This window comes from Corylus avellana, chromosome ca2 (assembly GCF_901000735.1).
Source record: "Corylus avellana chromosome ca2, CavTom2PMs-1.0".
In the NCBI taxonomy this organism is placed as follows: domain Eukaryota; kingdom Viridiplantae; phylum Streptophyta; class Magnoliopsida; order Fagales; family Betulaceae; genus Corylus; species Corylus avellana.
The window spans coordinates 49,985,775-50,006,859 of record NC_081542.1 but is presented as its reverse complement, the minus strand read 5'-3'; the positions used below and the strand labels follow the sequence as shown (position 1 = coordinate 50,006,859).

General features: G+C 37.0%; 4 protein-coding genes across 4 annotated transcripts; 2 read left to right on the top strand and 2 right to left on the bottom strand.

Annotated features, from left to right (window-relative positions):
* Positions 1 to 3,018: 3,018 nt before the first annotated feature.
* On the top strand, positions 3,019 to 5,986 carry LOC132170385 (cytochrome P450 71D8-like). The gene is made up of 2 exons (XM_059581350.1): positions 3,019 to 3,907; positions 5,055 to 5,986. The coding sequence occupies exons 1-2, from the start codon at positions 3,023 to 3,025 to the stop codon at positions 5,676 to 5,678; spliced, it is 1,509 nt and encodes a 502-aa protein (XP_059437333.1). The 5' UTR covers positions 3,019 to 3,022; the 3' UTR covers positions 5,679 to 5,986.
* A 1,819-nt stretch (positions 5,987 to 7,805) lies between these two features.
* Positions 7,806 to 10,809, top strand: LOC132170386 (uncharacterized). Its single transcript, XM_059581351.1, has 5 exons — positions 7,806 to 8,449; positions 9,310 to 9,528; positions 9,981 to 10,079; positions 10,291 to 10,395; positions 10,478 to 10,809. Exons 1-5 carry the CDS (start codon positions 7,898 to 7,900, stop codon positions 10,688 to 10,690), a joined length of 1,188 nt encoding a protein of 395 aa, XP_059437334.1. The 5' UTR covers positions 7,806 to 7,897; the 3' UTR covers positions 10,691 to 10,809.
* Positions 10,810 to 11,700: 891 nt separating this feature from the next.
* On the bottom strand, positions 11,701 to 17,031 carry LOC132172553 (protein NAR1). The gene is made up of 11 exons (XM_059584068.1): positions 16,706 to 17,031; positions 16,425 to 16,495; positions 15,534 to 15,687; positions 15,075 to 15,261; positions 14,680 to 14,806; positions 13,860 to 14,034; positions 13,718 to 13,767; positions 13,465 to 13,636; positions 12,939 to 13,065; positions 12,661 to 12,752; positions 11,701 to 12,126 (listed from the first exon to the last, which is right to left on the bottom strand). Exons 1-11 carry the CDS (start codon positions 16,829 to 16,831, stop codon positions 11,974 to 11,976), a joined length of 1,434 nt encoding a protein of 477 aa, XP_059440051.1. The 5' UTR covers positions 16,832 to 17,031; the 3' UTR covers positions 11,701 to 11,973.
* Positions 17,032 to 17,701: 670 nt separating this feature from the next.
* Positions 17,702 to 19,926, bottom strand: LOC132170958 (CASP-like protein 2B1). Its single transcript, XM_059582120.1, has 3 exons — positions 19,582 to 19,926; positions 19,345 to 19,477; positions 17,702 to 18,129 (listed from the first exon to the last, which is right to left on the bottom strand). Exons 1-3 carry the CDS (start codon positions 19,812 to 19,814, stop codon positions 17,875 to 17,877), a joined length of 621 nt encoding a protein of 206 aa, XP_059438103.1. The 5' UTR covers positions 19,815 to 19,926; the 3' UTR covers positions 17,702 to 17,874.
* Positions 19,927 to 21,085: the final 1,159 nt, after the last annotated feature.

Genomic DNA, 21,085 nt, shown 5'->3' with positions numbered 1-21,085 from the left:
ATTTTTATTACAATTAATGCTAACGCAAAATTGGGTTAACAAACTGTCCTGGTTTATAGCTTTAGAGGAACTAAGCACCACTAATGCAATCATACTGGTAAATCGAATTTGTAACAAGTCTTGGTGTCTCTGTCACATGAACAGTGATAGATCATCCCAAATGGTGGGAATTTCCTTGATTAGAATAAATAGAACCAACAAAGAAAAATGCAAAAAGAATTGAGAATGAAAACCGTGCCCTTTTTTTTTATATATTTTTTAAAACAAATTTTTAAATTTGGCACTTCTAAATTTAAAACCAATATATATATATATATATATATATATATATATATAAGAGAGTCCATTAAAATTCCGTCCAAAACTTTAGTCTTATTTGATCTGCTAGTCTTTAGAATAATCAAATTGATGATGAAATTTTCTGTCGTGTTCTAATTGTTTAGCTAGCTAGGGACGCAATAATTCATCCTGGTGGTCCAATATTTTTGCACCAAAAAGTCAATCTTTTGCCGATGGGCTGTTTGGGTTACATTCTAGTTATCCAAATGAATTAATTATATAAGATTGGAAGAGCTCTTGCATATTGTCTTGGTTGGGAGTTTTATATCATAAAGGTTTGGTGGTACGTAGTTCAATTGATTTCAAAGGGAGTTGTTTTCTAGAAAAGAAAAGAAAAAAAAAATGTAGAAAAAAAAAGGGAGTTGTTTGAATATATCCCTCCCTTTTGGGATATGCAGGAAGGATGATGTCATGCATGTGCTTATGAATATTATTTAGTTTAGGCATTATTAGAAGAATTTAACTTCCATGTAGTCATGGCATAAAAATGGTCTTTTATAGCTCCCAATAGGAGATTGACACATTACTTAAAGTACAAAAAATGCACAAAATTATCCTACAGCCTAAAACACTAAATTTTTCCTTATTTCTTTCTTATTCTCTCCCATTTCTTCCTTTCTGCCGATAATTCCTCTCCCATTTTTTCTTCTTCCTTATCCTTGTCATTTAACAGAGAAAGAGAGATCCGGTGGATCCCTAAAGGATTAACCTTTCTCTCAAGGATTTAGTTTTGAATTAAAAAAAAAAAAAAAGTTTTAAGGCATTAGAATCGATTTTTAAGACATTATAATCGATTTTTTAGGCATTAAAATCTGATTTTGAAGTTGGGTTTGGCCGGCAATGAAGAAGAAACGAGCTGCGTTTTTCGGATGGGTTTGGCCGACGATTAAGAAGAAATGGGCTGTTGTTTTGAGAACGTCTAAAGAATAAGGGTTTGCAAAATAATCCTGTGTTTTTAATTTTATTATTTAAGATGAGTTTAGCTAAGATGTCAAAAATGTTTTAGAGACTATAAAATTAGCATTTTATACACCAAGCTCTCTTATCGGAAAATCCCATACATACAGGATGAATCCAAAGGATTTGGACATGATCATAGGAAGTTTCTTTTACCGAAGTCCCTAATCCAAACACGTGTCCGCGCTCTGAGAAAATATGGCTTTGCGTATTGTGTTTTTTTTTCTCTCAACTTTGCCCGATGCATACATATTTCAAAAGATTTAACCACTCCCCATTTTTAAATGAAGAAAGAACAGGCGCTGTTTAGAAAGGACTTGAAATGCAAGGCGGCTGATGGGAGTCTCTAAGAAAAGTAAAAGATCCATAATGGTGTACTTGACCGTCATGATATGAATACTATATTACTATTCAACAAGTCTTCAGAAGCCGTCAAATATCTTCGTATGCATGGACTGATTTTCTCCGTTTTACTCCACTGCATTTTCCAATATGTACGCTACTATACATCACTGTCCTAGAAATATCACTATCACGCACAAAGACAACTTAGACAAGTTTCAGTGGCCCTGTTTGTCAATGGTCTGGACTGCTACGCCACCAGGCCGGCCTCAATCCAAAAAAATAAAAAATTTTACCTCAAAATTAATTTTAAGGTCTCTATTTTTTATATCGTATTAATTATTTTTTTATTATTATTTAAATAAAAAAATCACTATAAAACTTATTTTTTACATTTTTTCATATAAAATATATTTTTTCACTTTTTCTCACAAAATATTTTCACTAAAACCAATCAAACACATATTCCTAAAAAAATTGCTACAGTACCGACCCAGGGCCATTGGCAAACAGGGCCAGTAGCTCTGACCAATCACCCGTCACTTAAAATAAAAAAAATTTAAAAAAATCAGGTTTAATGACTAGCGAGGATTCAATAATAACTTTTTTTAAAAAAAATCTAATTATAAGGACCGGAACCCGAGATAATGACATTTAAATAAATAAACTACGTAGGATGACAACAAACCCGCAGTCGAAACCCGAGATAATGACATTTAAAATAAATAAACCATGTAGGATGACAACAAACCCGCAGTCACTCCAAGTGATTTATTTATTTTAAAAAATAATGTTTTATGTGTGTGAGTGAAAAAAGAAAAATTTTCAAAGTTTTTGCGTGTAGACAGTTGTTGTAAACGCAAATGTTAGGTGTCAATATTTTCAAATTTAGAGACATTTTGCTTTTTACACGTCAGTATTCACACGAAAGTCGACGTGTAAATAGTATTACTATTTATGTGCAAAACGTCACTACTCTATAAATAATATCATTTGAACATTAAAAAGTCACGTTTTAGTGATGTTTTCTAAAAGAAATATACTATTTTCCATTCTTCAAACATTCTGCCCACCATCTCTTAATATTTTATTTTAAAAACTTAAAATAAAATATTAAGAGATGGTGGGTCGTACGTTGTAGGCTGGGTTTGTTTTAAAAGAATAAAATAAAATATTAAAAGATGGTGGGTAGAATGTGTGAAGAATGCATATAGCATGTCTCTTTCTAAAAACATCACCATCACTATTCCAAACGTCCCTTTTTTTTTGGCGCATAACTCATTTCATGGTAGGTGAAAAGGTAGTACGAAAAGTCAAACGTTTCACCCCTATAAATTTGCAACTTAAATTTGTAGAACAATCACTTGCTTCTATCCTTTCTTTGATGGCGCTCCAATATTCCTTAGCTATCACCACTTTCCTTCTTCTCCTCTCTTTGGCCTGGCTGTTAAAGTTATGGAAAAGATCCAAAGTTGAGAAATTGCCTCCAGGGCCATGGAAGTTACCTATTATAGGAAACTTGCACAACTTGGTAGGTAAGTCACTACCACACCATGCTTTAAGAGACCTAGCCTTGAAGCATGGACCCCTCATGCACCTAAAATTGGGTGAAGTTTCTACGCTTTTTGTGTCATCCCCCAAGATGGCCAGCGAGCTCATGAAAACCCATGACCTTGCCTTTGTGCAAAGGCCACTACTTCTTGCCCCTAAAATTATAAGCAATGGTGGCACTGATATTGCCTTTTCTCCATATGGAGAGTTCTGGAGACAAATGAGAAAAGTTTGCGTTTTGGAACTCTTAAGTGCCAAGAGGGTCCAGTCCTTCTCTTCTATTAGAGAAGAAGAGGTTCACAATCTCATTAACTCCATCCACTCATCTTCAGGATCTCTAATCGATTTCAGTGAACGTATTTTTACTTCCACCACAACTGTTTTATGTAGAGCAGCATTCGGCAGTAAATGCGAAGACCAAGATGAATTTCTATCATTGACCAAGCAAACAGTAGCCTACGCAGGAGGCTTTGAGTTGGCTGATTTGTACCCTTCACATAAATTTGTTCATTTGATTAGTCGGACGAAATCTAAGCTACAGAAGATTCATGCGAAGATGGACAAGATCCTGGAGAACATCATCCGTGAGCACAGGGAGAACCGGATGAGTGCTTCATCAGCAAAGACGGAAGATCTTGTTGACGTCCTTTTAGGCCTTCAGCAGAGTGGTAAAATGGAGTTGCCAATCACGACCAACAATATCAAGGGCGTCATTTTTGTGAGTATTTCTGCTGCTACAATCCTTGGGATCATCAATCCCTTCTGTTTTCATCATCGTATTTTTCTTCAATTTCTGCTATAACTGTTTCTTGATAAATCACCGCAATCCCAAAATGGTGTCCTATTCCATTAACTGATGCAGGAAAATTTATGTGATGGCCGGCTAGGGTCTTTGTTTTTGTTTTTTTTTTTTCTAGTAGCCGTAGATTAGAATAGAATTCATATAACCTACAAAGTGGCTCGTATCGAACGTGCCGAGCTTGGGCGGATACTGTTTGTCCAAGCTCAGCTCATTTATACTGTACAAAGGCTCAAGCTCATAACGAGCTTAAAAGTCTTGACTCGACTCGCCAAGAAAAAAGCCTTATGCAAGCTCGAGCTCGGCTAAGTGCCTTATTACGCACTAGGGTCGGCTAAGAGAGAAAGAGAGATAACTTTGAAATGAGATCGTATTTCCCTGCGCAAGACTTCTTTCCATTCCATCTCCCGAAGTGGTCTCCCTCATGTCAGATTTTCTCCACGTGGTGTACTAAGAGTGCCCTTCTAAAAGATAAGGTTAGCCGTGTGAGAAAGTATGAGGCTTGCCTTGCCTTGCCTTGCCTTGCCTTGGACCCATGTTATGCAGCATAAGTGTTACGTGTCAGTTATCTAATGGTTAAGAATCTCAAAGATGAGTGGTAGTTGTAGCTTGTTATAATATGACCCTTTGATGATTGATTGCCAACAAGGACACCATTTAAAATTTGAAGTGAACAACTACACGGATAACAATGGATGTGTATTGTTTGTTTTAAATATATTTTTTTGTATATAATTCATATATATTTATATGTTTCTTAATATATATTTGTTTTTACTTATTGCCATACAAACTATATATATATATACGAGTCGCACCAATAAGCGAGTCGAGTTTTATATGAGTTTGTATCATTTAATAGTCGAGTCAAATTTCTTGTCCACGAACAGCTCATTTAATAACCGAGTCACACACGAGCCGAGTCCAAACAAACTCACGGATAGCTTTGTTCGTTAACCGCCCTACCATGAAACATGTAACTTAAATTTTAGTTGTTCAAAAAGAATAAGCTTATAAAAATTTACCAAAATAATTTCCTAACCATTATTCTTTTTTTTTTTTCCAGGACATATTTACAGGTGGAACTGATACTTCATCAACCACCGTAGTGTGGGCTATGTCAGAAATGATGAGAAACCCTAGAGTGCTGGAGAAGGTACAAGCTGAGATAAGACAAGCCTTCAAAGGGAAGATAAAAATCCATGAGAAAGACCTTCAGAATCTAAGTTACTTGAAGTCGGTGATCAAAGAAACTCTGAGGTTACACCCTCCTGCTCCTTTGTTAATGCCAAGAGAATGTAGAGAGGCATGTGAAATTGATGGATATGAGATACCTGTCAAAACCCAAGTCTTCGTAAATGCATGGGCCATTGGAAGAGATCCTGCATATTGGCATGATGCAGAGAGTTTTATACCAGAGAGATTTGAGAGTAGTTCAATTGACTATAAAGGGACTAACTTTGAATTTATCCCTTTTGGGGCAGGAAGGAGGATGTGCCCAGGAATTTTATTTGGTGTAGCCAATGTTGAACTTCCTCTTGCTCAACTATTATACTGGTTTGATTGGGAACTCCCAGACAAGATGAAACCAGAGGATCTAGACATGACCGAAGCCTTTGGTGGTGTTGTCGCAAGGAAAAACCACTTGCATTTGATTCCCACTTCTTTTAGTCCTTCACTTGCCCTTTAAGGCATGATCAGCTATTAACCAGCTCATTTAGCAAGAAGAATAAGACAGTCTATTTTGGTGAGAAGTATGCTTAGTTGGCAAGAATAAAGTATTTTTCCATTAAGTAATTATGTAATCTCTAATTAGGAAAAATATGGGGAGAATATCCTTCTTCTCCATGTAATATTTTTCCTAATTATCCTTGATTATCCCAAGAGCTTTGTAAGGGGTACTCTTGGATAAGAACCATATAGTTATTGAATAAGAGGCAAGAGCAAGTTTTTTTTGCATATTTCATCTTGTATGAAATTTTGGAGGCATTGGGTTTAGTTTTTTTTTTATAAAACTTGCATAACAACATACTTCCAATGAAATTGTCAGTATAAAAGCAAAGAACAAGTTTTGCTTCCTCTTTGGCTTCTTTGTCTTGATTTTCTGTAACAAAGAGCTGGCCGATTTTGCTTCTTCTTTGCAGTCCTATAACGTTTTATCTTGACAGGCTAGGATTTGCTTTGTTTCCCTTTTATGTTCGTTTGTCCTCTTGTTAGCTCTTGTAGCTTTTGTTTACTTTTTCCAATTCTTTTGGTCCTCCTTTTCAGCCTTGACTTGTTTCTCTTTTGGCTCCATGCATTGCATGCTGAATATGTTCCATTTCGTAGGCTTCAATAAGACAAAGGTTTGTCTTGCTTTTTGCATTCCACACCCGCTAGCTCTTTCTTTCTCTTCTTTTTCTTTTTTCTTTTTCCTTTTATCACAAGGTAGCTTCATAAAAGAGCATTACTATTAATGGTTCTCAATTAATCTCGCTTTTTTCTTCTTGTAAATCGGAAATTTTCTGCCTCAATGTTCTCTAGAAATACAAATTTTTCATTTGTTTTTTTAAACAACTTTTATCGCTACAAATTCCACCAACTCCTACAAAAGTTAATTTCTTGCATTAATACATCATTTGAGGCTTGAGCTCAAGATTAGTAATTAGAAAAAATAGTTCACACCGGTGAGGTATTGCACCGTGTACAATGAAGAAATTAATAACTAAATATATAAATAGCGGAAATAAAATATAATAGAGACAAAATATTTTACGTGATTCGGTCTATAACTTACATCCACATATAAAACCCAAATTGCTACATTATATTCTTATTTCTTGATTGATATTACAATACAAATACTCCTATTAATAGGATAATTGAAATAGATCAGTATGGTAATCAAATCTGATTAATTTGATTACCATCGAACCTAATTCCAATTACTCTTATATAAGGTAAATAACATACAATATCAATTTAATATATTTCCTTTCAATGTAGGAAATATATTTTCTAACATACAATAACTCTTATTTAGACCATTCATTTAAAATGAATGGCTCAAATTGCAACAACATAGAGAATAGAGCCAAAAAAGGGTGGCTTACACCAAATGAATAGATGTTACAGTAGCTAAACTCCCCTGAACAATAAGGATGGTTTGGCCCCTCCACCAAAACAACAATTAAGGATAGTCGATCCATTCTTTTTTTTTTTTGTTTTTTTTGGCAAAATAGTGGTTCAACCACTTTCAAAATGGCTATTATAAGTGACCAAATCACCTCTTTTAACCATCATCAATGACTAATTCGGCACTCAAGTGATTAGTTTGAAGTTATTGAAACTCTTTTTTTTTGTTATAGGAGCGATTTGACCGTTCTTGTCATTTGCACGTGGTACAAGTTTAGGGTTAAGATTGAGATGAATAGCTAGAATTTACAAAATATACATTCTCCCATTAAAAAAAGACTATTTTAATACTATTTTATCTAACCTTCTTCAATTTTCAATTAAAACCATTTTTCTTTTTCTATTTTACCTAAAAATTATTGTACACCGAGCAATATTGCACCGAATTTCACTCCTATGCAAAGGTTGGGGGGGCATCGCATATTCCTATCTGAGCCTTGTTTGTTTCTATTTGCAAAAAAACCAGTTAAAAATCGTAATTTGAACAACATCCAGGGGCAACTAGTTAGCTAGTGGACCCCATCAACACAAAACGCCGCGCGCATAACGCGAAAATTTTGAATTCGGACAGAGCGCCATAAGACACAAACCCAGAGAGTGCCACGTGTTTTCAACCATTTCAAAATTTCTTATATCTTCCTAATCTAACCCTGAAAACCACGCTCTCAGCTCTCTGTTTCTCTCGCCGAAGCCTGAGCTCTACGACGTCAAGTGTCTCTCGGACTCCCCCCAAAAATGGCTTCCCTCAGGACCCACTCGCGCTACAGTGCGTATGACGCACGCTCCTCAGCCTCCTCCTCGCAATTCTCCGACCCGGCCTCGTCCGCGGAGTTCAAATCCCCTGCGCCCGTGCACACCTCGTCCTCCCGTGCGCTCGTCAAGCCCAAGCCGCCCGATCTCTCCCTGACCAAATCCAAGCCGTCGAAGAACCCGGGCTTATCCACAATGGTGAAGAAGTTCATGGAAAAGAGGTCATCGGAGAAGCCGAAGCCGGTGAATCGGACGGCGCTGGTGATTCCGTCGGACGCGCTCGCCGCGGACCTGAAAAAGACAGCGAGGAAAGGGACGAGCTTCAGTGGGCTGCAGAAGAAGCTGTTTGGGAAGGGAGCGAACGGGTTTGAGGAAGAGAAGAAGAAGAAGGAGGTGAAGGCGTTGACGGAGGGGAAGGGGAACGCGAGGACGTTGGCGATGGTGCTGAGGAGTGAGAGGGAGCTTCTGGGTCTCAACAAGGAACAGGAGATGGAGATTGCTGAGCTCACGCGCTTGCTTGAGGAGAAGAACACTGAGGTCAGTCTAGTGTGTCTATCTTTTTCTTTTTTTTTTTCATTGTTGTTCTTTGGACATGGTAAAGAAAGGAAAATTGGCAACTTGGTTTTTGAAGTTTTGGTCTGATTATGATTTTGGGTATTGATGGTTTTGGTCTAATTCTGTTTTGTTACTTCTTAAATGAGATAAAGAAGGCTAAAGTGTGTTTTTTGTTAACTGAGAGAGTATAGAAGTATCAAAGATTTAGAATTTTATATCGGCTCCTCTGTTTGGATTGGGAGAATGGGATGGAAAAGAAGGGAAAGTTTGCATGTTGGGTTTTGAAGTTTTGGGCTTATTGTGATGTTGGATATTGATATTTGATCTTATTCTGTTTTGTTATTCCTTAAATGAGAAAAAGAAGGCCAAAGTGTGATGTTTTTGCTAAGTAAGCGTGTATAGAGAAGTATCAAAGATTTAGAATTTTATATCCGTTGCTTTTCTCAGTTTTCTAGGAAACCAAAACATGGTGCCATTTATAATTGAATTTAGGATTTTGTTTCAAGTGTTTCGGTTTGAGATTGGAACGAGTTATACATTTGTTATACTACTAAATTAACAGCAGTAGTTCTGAAAAGCCATTATTTTTGAGTGCTGATTTAAAATGCCATAATATCCATGAAACAGTTTTTTATTTAATGGAAGATCTTTACATTTCATTAGTAGAATGCCATATAAAATAAAAATCAGTTGCAATCAAAACTTTCCTTGGCTTTTGTAATAGTCCACAATGTGTTGAAGCAATAGTTAAGATGTTTGAATGTGGTTGATGTTTGTATTGGAGCATTCTCCTCTACTTATAATCTGATTACGTACACCACAATATTCTTTGGGATTTCCAGGCTGAGAAGTTGAAGGACTTGTGCTTGAAGCAAAGGGAAGAAATCAAGGCATTGAAGAGTGCGATACTATTCCCCGATGTTATGAGTTCTCAGCTTCATGAGCTTTTGGATAAGCAAGGGTCAGAGTTGAAGCAAGCGAAACAACTCATCCCTACCCTCCAAAGGCAGGTCACTTCTCTCACAGGCCAGCTACAATGCCTTGCAGAGGATCTTGCTGAGGTATGACAATCGCATACTTATTCATGGAGTTGTCCAATAACAAACACTACTGCTTAGAAAACTTCCCTCTAACATGAAGGGCTAAGTTTATCTGGTGGGTATAGAGAAATGTTATACGCCACACTTTAATCTCACTTTGCTAATGCTACACTGCTAATCAGTCTTTGGACCACTTTTTATTTAAAAAAAAAATGTCACATCAACAAGGTCAAAAGTGTAGTATATAGCATTATTCTTGCGTCTAATGTAGGGACTTATGTTAGCTCATGAGGAAGAGTAATGCTAGCTAAAGGTTGATTGGCATTTTCACGCCAATAGGGTTAGTGGGATGGTGGTAGGATAAAGTGTGGGCGGTGTGGCTTCCAGTAAATGCTTTTTTATATCTCTTTGCTTTATTTAAAGGTTCAGAAAATTTTCATTATTTATAGAGGTCAATTACAATTCTTGAGCAGGTGAAGGCAGACAAACATTCATCGAGAGGTCGTTTCCAGTGGAATGACAGTTCTCCAAGGACACCAACATATGATCACGAACAGGCGTCTAATTCTTTGGTATGCATGCAGTAATAGAAAGTAAATTTCGAACTACAACCAATAGCTCCGGTTGATATAAATGTTGCTATAATCACAGCAAACCTACTTGTAGCAAAGAGAAACTTGTATCTTCTTCAGTCCTTGTCCAGTTGTCTTTAGCATTTAGACGCTGGAAAGAATTTTCCTTTTAGCAATAATCCCAATAACAATCTGTTCAAAAATTACTCAGGAATTCAGCCCGGGTGATCCAACAACCCCTGGTAGTCCAGATGACATGTTCCTCAAGGATTTAAATCCATGCTTAACGCCCTGTTGTGCCAAGACAAGGTCCAAGGTAAGCAGGCAATCCTGTATTCAATTCCTTTATACTGTCATTGTGCTCTTAAAAGTTAAATTAAAGAGTTGATACTTGACAGGAATTTGAGGCAACGGGGTACGATTCTCCAGATGATGAGATCCCATTCGAAAACAGTATGGGGATGGGTTTTGACTCTCGTATAAGGAAGATGTCCAGAAGTTCTGATTGTTTCCAGAATGCCAACACAGGGAGCACAATGGCCCGAGCAGCCCGTAGGTCGGATGAAACCAAATGCACATATGGAAAGCAAATGCATCATAAATTTTTTTAGATAATGCCAACCTTTCACTTTCTGTCAAGCATTGAACTTATCTCCAGTTCTTTGTTCACCTGGATCAGTGTATGGACCATATGTTTAAAGCACGTCAATAGAAGATGAAAATTGGCATATTTCTTATTTTGTGAAGGATTGTGGCTAGGAATGAGAGGGATGTGGCTAGGAAGGAAAAGTGGAGTCCCCTCTGTGAAGATGTTTAATAGGGAAATGGAGGAAAGCTGGTATTGTTTGGCTGTGGGAAGCTAAATGATTTAGCTTAGTGAGGTAGTGGGTGGTAAAGTTCTGTAAACATGTCTTGGGTATTGTTCACTTGTGCCCTGTTAGGGGTAGATTAAGGTGTAGTAGTCTTTGTTTACTGAGTTATTGATTTATGTAGTTAAAAGGAGAGAAAAGCGTGTGAAAGGGTGACCAGAAAAGAACCGATTCTCTGTACTGTGACGTGTTTGCCCAAAAATGAAATATTTCATTTTAGCTTTTCGGTAGCAGTTCATCCTCCCTGAAGGCAGCATACAATTCTCCCGTTACTGCACCCTCCAAATGTACTCGTTCCCCTCCTTCCTTAACGTTACAAGTCTTCGTCCCATAGAAGAAAGAAAAGAAGAGAGATCCTTTTTCAAATCAAACTTGCTCTCATTTCGAGTTGAGAGATTTATAAATAAACACATCCCATTGCACTAACTCTGGGACAATTTTTGGAGAGTATATATTAAGGAACGATAATAGAAAATTTTCTTGCATGATAACAACAGATAAAACAAAACCAAATGCCAACCAGCCAGCACATAGCAAAGACATGCATGTTCTCATTTCAGTAGCAACCAATTAACTTTATTTGTTAAAAACGATACATGTAAGGACTACTATTTGTTTCAGAAGCAGGCACTGTCATTCCCCGGCCTCTTCAATAATCTTATTCAGATATAAGAGTAAATGGACAAAGAACCGCAAGAACATACATGAATGAAGGCAATTTTATATGGACCTGTTAACCTAACAAAGAAGAGGAAAAAAATAAAAAATACAGCAACAGAACGTAAAAGGTGTATTACATAAGCACATAATAATATTTCTCTAGCTAACAACATTCAAAATACAAAGCATGTACATCAGTAAAAAATTTAAAAAGAAAATCTGTTCACTCTATCAAAACTGTAGTCCTCCACGGATGCAATCCCCAAAAGTGATGGGCACACAATCTTTGATGTGGAGAAAGCGGAGAGAAATTTGGGAAGTTTTAGTGTTTTTCAGGAATCAGAAGTCAGGACGGCAAAACTTTTTTACCAATTGTGCAACTGAGAAGTAATGCTTTTTACCACAGGGTGGTATTCTGTGTGCATGAGTCTCTTAGCTTTCTGCGAACCAGGTTGCTCAAGCCAGTCATCATATAAGCTTCTCACGATGGGGTTCTTGAAAGGATCAGCTACCATAACCTGGAGTATGAAAGCATTAACAGCAAAAAACCATAGAATCATGCATAGCCATGCTCAAGCAAATGAAAATTTGTGGATAAAGTTAAATACATAAATTTTAGAAAAATTAAAAGGGTAACACATGCTAGTCGGATGAAATCACCCTATAAAACTCTAAGCAGGATTTTTTATAAGTTCACTTTAATCACCATGGCATCTGAGGCATCACTTGCTCATATGTCTAAGCACTCAAAATAGATTTAAGTTGGAGCTTTTTGAGGGGCAGTGATTCCATTATGGAGGGTATCCACTCAATAAGATTTATCCCTTGCTTATAGATCTTTTACATTCCAAATGTAAAGATCAAGCATCACTAAGGTTCGTTCAGGGGTGAAAATAGTATAAAATTGGCACCTGAGCTATCATGGGTAAGCAAAGTTAATTACTCAATAATGCTCGAATACAAATTCTGGATGGGTAATGATTCAATAGCAGAGTCTAACAACACCACAAAATTATTTGAAATTACTTCAAGAACTCCAAATAAACACTCACATTTTCCATATAAACAGCTTCTAATAATTGAAGCAACTCCTTTGGAGATTGCCCAGGCTTTGGCTTGATTTGACCTCCACCATTCAAGCAACCTATTCGATCAAACCCAAAATACAAAATTTACCACAAAAAATCAAGTAAATTTCACATAATCAAATTCAAATTCCAAATTTTGATTAAGAAAAACAGACAAAATTATTAGGCAGAATTAAGCACACATTGTGTTCACAAGTCAGATACTGTTGAGTACATAAAATAAGGAAAAAGGGGAAAAAAACCTGCAGGGCATGCCATGATCTCCAGGAAATGGTAATCACATTTTCCACTTTTAATTCTCCTAACAACATTTTGCAGGTTCCGGAAGCCATAACACAAAGAAAATTTCAGAACAGTTTTCCCCTCAACCTACATTAAAAGATGGTGTGATATCGTATTATATTACAATGAACAGATGCAGATGCATAATATGCTCCATGAAAGTATGAATCTATGCAGTAGAGGAAGTGCACTAGGGCACATAAAGATGCACAAGTAACAAGGGCTAATCGCAATAGATAGTCTACAACATTTGGAGCTATTTACAAGACTGAACCCTGTGAAAAACATAATATATGATTCTGAGTAAGAGCGTTAGGAACTGTGAAGAACTCAAAATGCAATTAGGTTCATATCAGTGAAAAACTCGAACCAGTGGGCTCTCCAAATTCTGAAGCCCATCTCCGGAACCACAAGCTTAGTTTCTAACAATAACCTTGCCATATGCCTACAAACTATATGAAGTAAATTAGATAGGACTGAACATACTTCCAAAGTGACTTCTTGGAAATCTGTGTTTCTAATAGTTCTGAACTCAAGAGGTCCTTCAATTTCTCTTCCAAAGAGTGTTTTAGCAGCATATCGAAAAATTGTTTCAGCATAACCTCCAGAGCTTCCATTGACCCCATAAAGATGCCCTTCTTCATTAACATTTGTCACCCTGCATGAAGATCACAGAAACTATATGTTAAACAACTCACTCTATAACAAAAGGGAAACTTAGAGGGACACTGGTTCTTACATTCTGTCAAGCGAGGACTCCTCTAAGGCTTTAAAATCCACTGCTTTTAACTGCAAAAATTGACCACCATACATTAACATACATGGATAGCTATTGTTTAAAAGAATACACAATAACAATGAAAGTCCAAAAAGAATCTCACCTGTATCAATTCTAAAACCTCCCCCGAGGTTAACACAGAGTCTACCTCTGCAATTCTAAGACCATTTTCATGTGTTTCACCTTGAGATTCCACTTGAAATACAAAGTCCTCCCTGGCAGCCTCAAGCTTTTTATCATAACAGGGCATTACAGTTACGTGGTAAACCTTGTCTGGCCTGATAAGTAAATTAGTAAGCAATGTAAATTAGTAAGCAATCAAATCATAATCAAGAACTGACTATTCAACACATCTAGTTTGAACCGAAAAATTTAGCACCATTACCAGAAGTTCCAAAAGAAGAAGACTCAGAAAATGACAGTAATTCTATCCTTTATACTTATAGAAAATTTAAAATTTTAATACTACAATTCAAATATAAATACAAAGGAGCAACGGGGCTATGAAAATTATTTTGCAACTTTCTTTTGGTTGAGATGGGGAGGAAAAGGAGGAAATAGATATCGTCTATGCGGAAGGGGGTTGGAATACCCAACACCCGCCCACCCCTCCCCGCGCGCACGCGGATATGATGATATCTAGATCTACCTCAGCTTGTAGTTATTCCATCACACTTGAAACAAGGCAAAGAGGACATAACTGCTGATTTTTCAAATCCTAATTTAAATTCTTAAATTTCATCACCACTCTAAATTATTCCTACTGATATGATAGCCTAAAAACAGTACAAATTAAGCTTACACTGAAACATAGAAAGAAAAAAAATTATTTTTATAATCAAAGAACTCCAAAAGAAGATATGCTTCAAGTCACAATTATGATCAGAATATAGGAATCAGACTTATTGGACTGCATATATTACCTAACACCCAATTCTTGGCATATATGATGCTTAACAATAGATCCAATTGTCTGCTGGGGGCTCTTCACTGAAGAAACATAAGGCAGAATATAGGATCCAAGTTGTTTCTCAGCATAGCATATCCAACCTGCAATTACAGGAAGATGTTGACACCACATTACACATTATAACACAACTAGATAAGTTCTAAGTCACCATCCAGACTAAACCGTTAATGCAACCACATATCTGTGTCTTGTCCATGAGGTGGGTTCCTCTTTTTTTTTTGGGTGGGGGTTGGTTCAAGGTTGAAGCAATTACATATCCGTGTCTGTCTGGATAGGATTGGTTTCTTTTGTTATCTTGGTGGGCAAGTGAGGGTGAACTATAATAGCATTTGGAGCAATTATATATACCTGGACATGCTGAGGAGATCATGGGTAGAGATGATTGAAATCTTTCATTATCCGTCAATTGGCTTTGTTTGTACCTCATGATGAATTCATTACAAGATTCAATAAGAGTTAAGTCTCTACTGCAACTTGTATCAAAGACTGCCTTTACTCCCAAGGACTTAAAAAATGTTGTCAGTTTCTTGAAAACCTGAAAATTGGAACACGAACTTCAACTGTTAGAAGTGACTGTCTGCACACACTTACATAGTGAATGGAAATAAGTTTAATGAGCAGTTGGAGACTTTTCTTAGCGGCTAGCCAATGCAAACTTAGGTCATAGATTGAATTTACGACTAAACTTGAATACAACAAAGAAAAAGGCAATTACCCGCTTTGTAAATTAATTTTTTCCTCATGCATGGGTGAATAACAGGAAAGTAGAAAAAAGATAATATATAATTTGCAATGTTTCAGTTTCACCTGTAGTGGAGAGATGCCAAAATGAACTGCAAGGGATGCTCTTGACTGGGGAGAGAGTGAAACAATGACAGCCTTCCCTTTATTAACATTAGCAAGAAACTCATCCAAACTTTGCTTCTCCAGCATAACCGTCTCAGCTGATGTTACGCACCCACTGCAGGGTCAATGAAATCATTAATTTTTAGCCTTAGGTATGGCAGGAAATGAAGCGGACTTGTCAAAACCAAACAAATCTACAGCCTTAGAGACAACATGTTCGACTTGAAGGTCACCACAGAGCATGTTGTGGCACATACAAGAACAAACTATCGCCATCCAAAACATTTTATCCTGAATATCTAAGCAAGAGTCTTCACTTTAATAACTATTTGGCAATCGGCCCGCTTACAGTAAGGAACATGTATATGCTCATCAAACCCACAACACACAATTATATCGACAATTAAATTCAATACAGATGTTATAAACCACACTTGCCTCCACTTAAGGGACTGCAGGGTTTAATACAATATAAATCAATAACAAGGACACCTGCCAGGAAACAGCAAGGCACACCCACAAAATCCCCCATGTGAAACAACAGCTGCAACAAGCCACTTAGGCGAGCCATGACTACACAATGGCATAGGTGAATCCACGAAGAACGCTTAATAAATGATTCTTGAACTAGTTGAATCGAAACATACAAACAAGCCTATAAGCAACCAAATCATTGCAAGTCATCTGGGTAAGGCCTTGGTAAACATCAATTCACTCATTACAAGCTCCCAACTCCTTATTTGTTCCCAAATTCGCCTTTTCTTTATTAGATTGTCGCATAAAGCTTATTCAGAGCTACAACAGATGCCATAACAAAAACCAAATAAGTAAGAGAGAGAAAGAGAGAATTACCTGCATGCTAAGCAGTCCTTGAGTGAAATTTTAACTGGGTCTGTTTGCAATTGCTTGTTAGAAGTTGAAACCTTCACCAAAAATTAAAAATGCATAATCAAACCCAATGAACAGAAACTTCACAAATCCCTTGGTTACTTTAGCAAAACCTTAACCACTGAAATTATGCCTCTAAACACTAATAGCTATTCAACCAAATGAAGGACCCCCCCCCCCCCAAAAAAAAAAAAAAAGCAAAATTTGAATAGACAGCGAAAAATTGATGAAATTGTAGCGAATACCTCAGCTTTATCGGGTTTGGTTGGGTTAGTTTTGAGCCCCTTGAGAGACACTATGCACGCCTGTGATGGCGCTATGAAATCGCTCAGATCTCCGATCCGAAGCGTCGCCGAGAATTTTTCCGACATCTCCCCCTCTCCCTATCTCTCTGGTAGCCAAAATTGTTTCTTCCAAAAGAATCCCTTGAAAATTACCACAGAAACCGCAATCTATAACCACGACTTTAATCGAAAATCGAAGATATTTTCAGTAATCGATTCTGTTTAGGGTTTACTTTTCTTTTTTATTTGAGTTGGGAAGCTTTAAAGGTTCGGTTCAGTCAGCCTAGAGGCGGTGAATTTACCAGAAATGAGGGAGTGGAATGGTGGGGAGTACTCGTATGTCAACCAGAAGCAAACCAAGTTTTCCCTATGGCCAATGAGATGCGAGGCTTTTGTTGAAAAGAAAATTCAAAAGAGGGTCATATTACGCTGGTTGGTGGTCCTTCTTGTGTGTGATAGTGCGTTGTTGCATTTGTCAGCCGAAAAGGCACGTGTCGACCACGGTCCACCACTCACGCTTACTTGATGTGAATGTGAATCACATATAATATCTTTTTCTGTGAACGTGGATGCGAATGTCATCAACATTCAACAAAGTGAACTAAAATTGGATTGAGGGGTGTAAAATGTAAATATCTTTTTTTAAGGCTGCTCATTTAATCAAGATTTTGACAATAAAATCAAAATAAAGTGATGGTTTAAGTAATTTCATAGATTTTCGTCAAACTTTAATAAAAATTAGTAACAAAATGTCTAAATTAAAATTTTTTAAAATATTAAGAAAGTACATTGTCAATTTTTAAACATTAAGGTTCGAATTGAAAAATTCTTAAAATTTTAGGAGGTAAAGTGAATGTAACCATTTTTTTCAAATAGCTTTAGCTACTTTAAGTAGTATCAGAGTAAGCGTTATCTTGATTAGATAGCCTAACTTTAATGGTAACATTCCAACTCCGATTACAGAACCCAAGCCTCCATTTATTGTCATATTCAAAGGGCTGTCACAAGGCTAACTTTTTAATCATCATCATACATAGATGAAAGAACACCAACAAATCACAAAACCCATGTGCGCAAGAGCCAAGAGCAAAGAGGTGGGTCAATTAGTTACAACTGAGTGTCTTCAAGGCCTACCAGCTTGCGCTGCTCTTGCCCTGCTTGTTCCCACCATACAGGCGGAAGAGACTGAAAGCAGACATGCAAGACAGGACCACCATGCTAAGGCTAACTAATACTGCACTCGCTATTCCCTCTCCAACTTGGTTACAGAACTTCCCATACATATTGCATATCTTCATCCACTGCACTTCTTGCTGCCCCAACTTTGCAAACACTGCTGATTGTGCTGCAGCAGCCACTGCAGCTACGGTCAAGTATGCCATTACCTGCCCAAACAACTCAACATCAGATCAAATGACATGAATGGAAAGAAAATGCTTACTCCAATTTCAAATGAACACGAATCTTATACACTTCACGAGACATTTATCATGGTATAGAACATATATATTATATACCCGGCTGGCAGCTCATTCTGCAGTCATGATTGCCAGCCAAAGTACAGTACTCAAATTAATACATTTATGATATCACATTCTCTGATTTATGATGACAGCAGAAGAGAAGATCCACAGCTTCTTATCCCCTAGCTAGTCAGGTCCGTCAGAGTCAGAATAACAAACTTGTATGTTCATCAATGGAGCTCACAATTCATATACCAAAGCTCCATTTATTTCACATTTCAAATGTTATGCTGAAAGGGTCTGTTCAGGTGTGTCCAGACCATCACATATGGCCTTATTGTGCTGATGATTGACATAAGCACACCTCCCTCAAGACTCTAAGAATTAATGTATAGCCGGTTATGATAGTGACAAACAGAGACACTTGCTGGCACATGGTCCGAGAGAGAAGGCAAACTATGCTTATACTATTTGCAAAATGGCACCCATGCAACTGGTGTTGACAAGTGTTTCGATCTATTAATGATCTCGCAATACTAGGAGGCTGTACCATTGTTGTAAAGAAAGAAAAAACATGGAGCCCCATCTACCTAGTATATATACATTCAATTTTATTTCGATATTCATTTCTCAAATTCCATAAAAAGATATTAGTTACTTTTTGAGATAAATAGTTAAATGTAATTTTGTTTGATTGAGATTCATCAACATTAGTCACAGCTACCACAATGATAAAAGCACAGATGTAGCATGCAATTTAACATAAACAGAGTTTTTCAGTTTTTCCTCTGTTCTTATAGAAATGCATCCCAGTTTAGAGAAAACTTTGTCCATATGAGAAAAGGAAAGAGATGTAATCTTAGATGACCTTATCAACACAACCAAAGGCCACTGACGGTTCAAATCCTATACCAATATGCTGCTATTTGTCAATATGGATCATGGGTGTACACAGAGCCTATTTTATAACATGAAGCATATTAATAATGTCTAAGGTAGTAAGGTACAAATCATATTGTGGGCGGTGGCCCTAGGCTTTTCATGCATGCCATGTGAAAAAAGGGAAGATATAAAGTGAACATTTTTATTTTGGTGAAAATAAAAGGGTCATAAAAGAAAATATAGAATGCAATGAACCTGATCACCAGAGAAGATGGCCCAGGCTAAGGGCTTGCTAAAAAGCAAATTTCCTCTAACCATGCTCACAACACAGCGCAGCACCTGCACCAAAGAGTAGGCAGCAGCTATCCCATTGGCTATCACCAAAAACCTGCATAATAATTGAAATTGGTCACAGTATCAAGGAATAATTAGGCCTTTAAACCTCAGAATGAGAGTGAAAGAGAGAGGGTTGTTTCATGTTTGAGATCTTACACAAGAGCTTTCATGTCTGTAAATCGAGCTTTCTTCTGAATTGTGAAGATCTCTTTGACCTGGGTATCAGTCCCCACAAGAACAGCTGCAAGAACTCCTAAAGCACAAATCACAGACCTCAAAACAAGTTCTGCCACTCGCACGCTCCTATCCGCTAGCTTCACATTTGTATTATGATACACTGGGACATTCCCGGGAGGGCCGGGACTAACACCAACACCCACATAACTCATCCTTCCCCAAGATCCACACTCAAAACAGAAGAAGAAGAAGATACTAGTAGAGAGTACAGAGCAAGAGGAAAGCAAGTCAAGTCTCACACCCAACAACAAACTTCCACTACTTAAATACACCCACTGACACAAGGACAGAGACACAACTTTTTCCTGTTTCTTTTTAACTCCTTTGTATTTGCTATGCCTGCCAAGTGGTCAATGCTCGAGGGGCACCGCTTCCAAATACATAGAAGTAACTAGTAAGCATTGAATGTGTGTGTGTGGGGGGGTTTGCATAGCTTTCACGCGTCTTGTTTTGTATTTAGGGGACTCCATTTTTTTTTTCTTTTTTCTTTTTTACTTTTAGGAACTACTAGGTTTATTTGTTTATTTCAATTTCTGGGAAGAGGCAATGGTTTCTTTTCTTCTCCCAAGAAAGAGTCAGATAAGGTGAAGAGGGCCATTAATCCTCTCCTCTCTCATTGAATGAAGGTGTGCTGGAATTTTATGATGCCCATTTCTTTTGTGGATTAGAACAAGGGCATTGGGCGGCTTCAGTCCCCAGCTTCAAATTGTTTTCTAATTTGTTTTAAATATTTCTTTTATTGGGATATAAATTAATGATTAAATTAACAATTTTTAAAACTAAGGTAATGTTACAGTAATTCTTTATATTTATATAAACATTGTAGCATTTTTTTTTCCCTTTTTCTATTAATTTAGATAATTAATTAAAGTGTGTATTGAACAATTTTTTTTAAGATGATATTGTTCTTAGTGCGATATAGGAATGATTAAAGTGGTTCATTTTCATTTTTAGTGTTGATTTGGTCAATATGGTGGGCCATTTGGGTGGTAGGTTATGTGATCATGTTCACACGTTACCATGATGAAGTGCAGCCATTAACCCTCTTTGCAAGTCCCCACTCAAGCAGCTGAGCACACCTAACCCCAGGATTAGGGCCGCCGTAATTTGTATTTATGTGTTGAGTTTGTGAGTTATGTCAAAATATGGATATAAAATTATATAGCTTAATCTTAAATATAACCATTTAATTAAACAAGTCACAATCTTTTAACATTTGTCCATTAATTTTGTGTTAAGTTCGTTTTGGGTTCACGTAGCAAGTTGTGTAAAAAATTGTCAATCATAAATGTCGCGTGTTATATTCGAATCATGTTAATGCATGTGTATAATATTATATAAATTAACTTTAACTCAACCTATTTAATTAAACGGGTTAAATCATTTAACCATATATAACTCGTTAATTTCTTATTGAATTGGT